The sequence below is a fragment of the Myotis daubentonii genome, chromosome 3 (genome assembly GCF_963259705.1).
Source record: "Myotis daubentonii chromosome 3, mMyoDau2.1, whole genome shotgun sequence".
Classification (NCBI taxonomy): Eukaryota; Metazoa; Chordata; class Mammalia; order Chiroptera; family Vespertilionidae; genus Myotis; species Myotis daubentonii.
The window spans coordinates 202,205,718-202,210,855 of NC_081842.1; the positions used below are offsets into that span (position 1 = coordinate 202,205,718).

General features: G+C 42.3%; 1 protein-coding gene across 1 annotated transcript; it reads right to left on the minus strand.

Moving 5' to 3' along the window:
- Positions 1-492: 492 nt before the first annotated feature.
- MED18 (mediator complex subunit 18) lies at positions 493-3,586 on the minus strand. Its single transcript, XM_059690555.1, has 3 exons — positions 3,237-3,586; positions 2,703-2,844; positions 493-1,699 (listed from the first exon to the last, which is right to left on the minus strand). The coding sequence occupies exons 2-3, from the start codon at positions 2,773-2,775 to the stop codon at positions 1,146-1,148; spliced, it is 627 nt and encodes a 208-aa protein (XP_059546538.1). The 5' UTR covers positions 2,776-2,844; positions 3,237-3,586; the 3' UTR covers positions 493-1,145.
- Positions 3,587-5,138: the final 1,552 nt, after the last annotated feature.

Below are 5,138 nucleotides of genomic sequence, written 5' to 3' on the forward strand. Positions count from 1 at the left end.
TATTTTAAAAAAACAGTGCATGTAGTGCATATTCTTTGACTCAGCAGTTCCCTAGAATTTAAAGAATAATCATAGATGTCAACAAAGAGTTAATTAAAAGCACTAGCATTGCAGGACTGTTTAGAAAAGCAAAGCATTGGGATCAAAGTAAAAATCCCAAAGTAGGGGAATCAATGTAGTTATAGAAAATCCATGTGATGGGATGTAACTAGCAATTAGAATTCTCAATATTTAAATATCCGTTCTGCTGATTAGTATCTGTATAGCTCAGGGAAAGCTAGTTAATCTCTCTGCATTTCAGTTTCCCTGTTTATAAAACAGGTCTAATGTGAAGATTAATTAACATACATAAAGCACTTAGGATAGTGCGGACATATGTAAGAACTCAATAAATGAGTTTTGTGTTTGTTTTTATAGAAGGACACCATAGCCTAATATCCTAGAAAGATGTTAATAATAAACAAAAAAGGTTATAAACCAGTATGCACAGAGTATTTTTACAAAATAAGTGTATCTCATATACACAGATTTACAAAAATAAACACTAGGAAGATATAGTATACAGAAATAGAAATAGTACATCTCTTTCAATAATAAAATTACAGGTTATTGTTCTTATTTTTGTATTTAAAATTTTTTCAACAACAAACACATGCTTTTATGAGAGGTAAAAACGATCATCTGTACCAAAATTAAAACTGTCAGTTTTTTTACTCCAAATAATAATGAATCTGTCCCAAACTAGCAGAGTAATTGGGTAAAGTCAGAAATGCAGACATTTCCCTTCATAGCCTTTATTATCACATAATCTGAGCTCAGTCTTATTTTACAAACCTTATACACAAATGGCAAAAACAATTAAGAGATCGTTCTTTCTATAAGTTAATTTATTCTCATTTCCTCTCTTTATGCATGTGATTCTCTTTATGCAATAGATTCTCCATGTTTTCCTGAGCCTTTAATTTAGAAAAGCTGTCACAAAAGTGAACTTGCCACATGAGGAAAACAGAAAAGAACCAATTAAGTTTTTACTGTCCTCTTTCCTGAGGGAAGAATGCCTGGCTGGCAGTAGTGAAATGGGACAATTATAATGTCTTTTTTGTAACAGGGGAAGATAAGCCCCAATGGTGGACAGATTGTCTTAGTCACATGAGCCGTTTGGGGTCTATTTTCTCTAGGTGAACTAGGGGTTTTAGCTGCTCTGCAAAGTTCCTCATGTCATCAGAGACCATGTCCTGCCCAGCTGGTGCAACAACACTTAGTTCCACAAGATAGGAGAGTGACAAGGCCTCAGTGCTCTCTGTGCTTCCAGGCACCAGGATACGGAAGATCTTGTACACCATAATCTTCATGATGCCCTTACGGAACAAGTGTCCCTTGGCTACAAACTCATGGTCCATGCGGAAGCCCATTTCCATCAGGAAGTCAGTGAGGTTCTCAGATGTTGCAATGTCCACGCAGTTCCTCACCAGGGCGTGGCGGTTCTTGTCTCCCACTTCAGGCTGTCCCAGGTAGCGTAGATGCCAGGGTGCGCCTGCCCTATCCATAGAGCGCCGGGCCCTCAGAACAAATGGACTGGCCTGCTGGCCTTTAAGGAGGAATACCATCTCATGGTCCAGGAAAGTCTCAGGTTCCATGTTGTCACACAAACCACGAAGGCGATGGATAAGGCTTTCCAAGCTGTGATCTAAAACGCTTCCTTAGGAAGGAAAAAGCACAATTGAGTCCCATCTTTCAGAAAAAGCACAATTGAGTCCCATCTTTCATTTTGGGGAATGGAATTAGTAAAAGATTAAAGAAACGTAAATGAAAAAAAAATAACGTAAATGAAACAAACAGTTTAGTGCAGTGTTTTGTAAAGCATAGGCCTAATATATGAGATTTTATAGGGATTATGCTGCCAAGTAATCCCTTGTCAATGTTTTGCCTTGTCTTGTTTGGTACTAGAAAGTCTTTAGGCCTGCTCTAACAATGCTAATCTCCAGCAGGCTTGGGGCAGAAAACCTCTGTCTCTTGTTCTAGAAGACGGAGCTGATAACAGTATCACAGAATTACCATATAATCTAGTAAGCTCACTTCTAGGTATATATCCAAAAGAATTCATAGCAGGATCTTGACGAAGTATTTGCATGCCCATGTTGACTACAGCATTATTCACAATAACCAAGAAGTGGAAACATCCCAAATGTACATCAACAGATGAATGGATAAAAAAATGTGGTATGTACATAAAATTATTCAGCCTTAAATAAGGACATCTTGTCATCTATTACAATATGGATGAACCTCTAGTACATTATATTAAGTGAAATAAGCCAGTTGTAAAAAGACAAAAAACTGTATGATTCCACTCATATAAGGTATCTATCTAAAGTGTCAAAATCAGAAACAGAAAGTAGAAAGGTTGCCAAGGGCTGGGGTAAGGAGGAAGGGAAATTAAGTGTTTAATGGGTATAGAGTTTCAGTTCTGCAAGATGAAAAAGTTCTAGAGATCAGCTGTACAACAATGTGAATATACTTAACACTACTTAAAAATGTTGATGATGGGAAATTTAATTTTATGTATTTGTGACCATAAAAAAAATGTTAAGTCTATTGGCACGCAGAAACTATGCTGGCTGCCTTTGTAAAACAGCGTGTCGTCTCCACAGAGGCTGAATAGAAGAGGGGAAACTGGTAATCCAAGCTCCCTGTTCACTCACCCTGCAGCAGGTACTCCATCATGTTGATGGTGCCGCCAGTAACAGGCATCATCGTGACAGGGGGTGCCTCCATGGTGTCTGGTTAAGGTGAAGAACTCGGCCTGGATTCGGTGTCCCCAATCAAGTAAAGCACAGGATAGACCTGCAGAAGAGTTACACTTGTTAATACATCAGAGATGTGGAGACGCCAGAAGTGCTTATGTCATTGACCTTGACATAAAAAAAAAAAATTCATCATCCATTCAGAGCTTTCCGAGTAGCTGCCATAGGCCCGTTGCAGGAACCGATGATACAGAAATACACAAAGGAGACCTGTTCCTGGAGTCACAGCATCTTCTAGTCTCACGGTCTGAGACCTCTAAGTTTTCCGTGTGATCTTGAGGAAGTCATCAAACCTCCCCCTCAGCGTCTTCCTTATGAAATGGGGCCAACGACACGTAAGACCCCCAAAGCGCTGTGGCTCAGACAGCACAATGAACATGCAGTAACACTCAGAAGAACTGAGCGGTGGCGGAAGGGACTTGTTCAACTCACCGGTGAGGATACTGAGATCCAGAGCGGGAACAAGAGAACACAGCAAGTCGCGGCAGAGGCCGGCCCAGAGGACGACCCCGGCCTCCCGCCACTGAAAACCCTTCAGAGCGGCCGGCGGAAGCGCGTAGGTGCCCCTCCGCCGGCACCGCAACCCGCGTCCACGCACACCTCCGCGTGCGCTGCAGCCCCTCTCCCACGCGAGGAGCTACGTCCCCCCAAGCATCGCGGAGCTTCTGAGAAACATTTGGCCCCCAGCCCTAAAGTTAAAGCGCCCTGTACAGGGCAGCACTTCCTCCTCCTTTCCTCGCTCCCGCCACACAGCCGCCCGCGCAGTACGGGTACCGAGAGGGCTTAAAAGGCGCTCCTCCGCCCGGCGAGCAGAAGCGCATGCGCGGGGTGCGCTGCCGGCGGAAAGATGGCGGCCGCCTCTGGAGCGTGACGGCGGTGAGGCGGGAGGGGGCGGGCTGACGTCATAGGCGCGCCTCCCGGAAAATATTTGTTTTTTCCCCGAGTTCCACGACACGGGGATGTTTTTGTCTAGAAAATCTCTTGGAGCTGACGGAGGAAAGAGAGCCTGGGGCAGGGCACTGCAGACAAAGGAGAGACGTAAAACACTTCTTGTTGGGGACCTGCAGGGGAAAATTAAAAGACCCCTTTACCGCTTAGCATCATGTTACGAACAATTAGGGAGCTCGGCAGTATACGTAATATTTGTTTGCTGAGTATACTTTACTTCAATTTAAAGATGCAGGGAGGTAAGTAAATTCAAGGAATATTTATTGAACGAAGTTTATCTATAAAGTGAGCACTAGAGTTGGGTGAATGAGTCAGTCTCCTACATAGAAAACTGTAGCGGCGGTTCTCAACCTATGGGTCGCGACCCCTTTGGCGGTCGAACGACCCTTTCACAGGGGTCGCCTAAGACCATCTTGCATATCAGATATGTACATTACGATTCATAACAGTAGCAACATGACAGTTATGAAGTAGCAACGAAAATAATTTTATGGTTGGGTCGCAACATGAGGAACTGTATTTAAAGGGCCAGAAGGTTGAGAACCACTGCGTGTAAGGGGACACCAGGAATCTCAGTAGCTAAGAGAAATAATATTTCAATGCAATATTTTGCTAATTTAATACAAAAGAATCCTTAATAAACAAAATAGCAAAAATTAAAAATTGATCTTCACAGCAGCCTGATGAGCCAAGTGCAGTTAGTACTGTAATTTTACAGATGGGGAAACTTAGGCAAGAGAACTTAATAACATGCAAGGAGTGGAGAGCCAGGGATACAGATACAAGCTGCTGACTTCAGAGCCCACCTCTTTTTTTTTTTTTTTCCTTCTTTACTTTCTTTTTTTTATTTTTTTTAATTAAATCTTTATTGTTCAGATTATTACATTTGTTCCTCTTTTTTCCCCCCCATAGCTCCCCTCCTCCCAGTTCCCGCCCCACCCTCCGCCCTCACTCCCCACCCACTGTCCTCATCCATAGGTGCACGATTTTTGTCCAGTCTCTTCCCACATCTCCCACACCCCTTTCCCCCCCAAGAATAGTCAGTCCATTCCCTTTCTATGTCCCTGATTCTATTATAATCAACAGTTCATTCTGTTCATCAGATTATTTATTCACTTGATTCTTAGATTCACTTGTTGATAGATGCATATTTGTTGTTCATAATTTGTATCTTTACCTTTTTCTTCCTCTTCCTCTTCTTAAAGGATACCTTTCAGCATTTCATATAATCCTGGTTTGGTGGTGATGAACTCCTTTTAGCTTTTCCTTATCTGTGAAGCTCTTTATCTGACCTTCAATTCTGAATGATAGCTTTGCTGGATAAAGTAATCTTGGTTGTAGGTTCTTGGTATTCATCACTTTGAATATTTCTTGCCACTCCCTTCT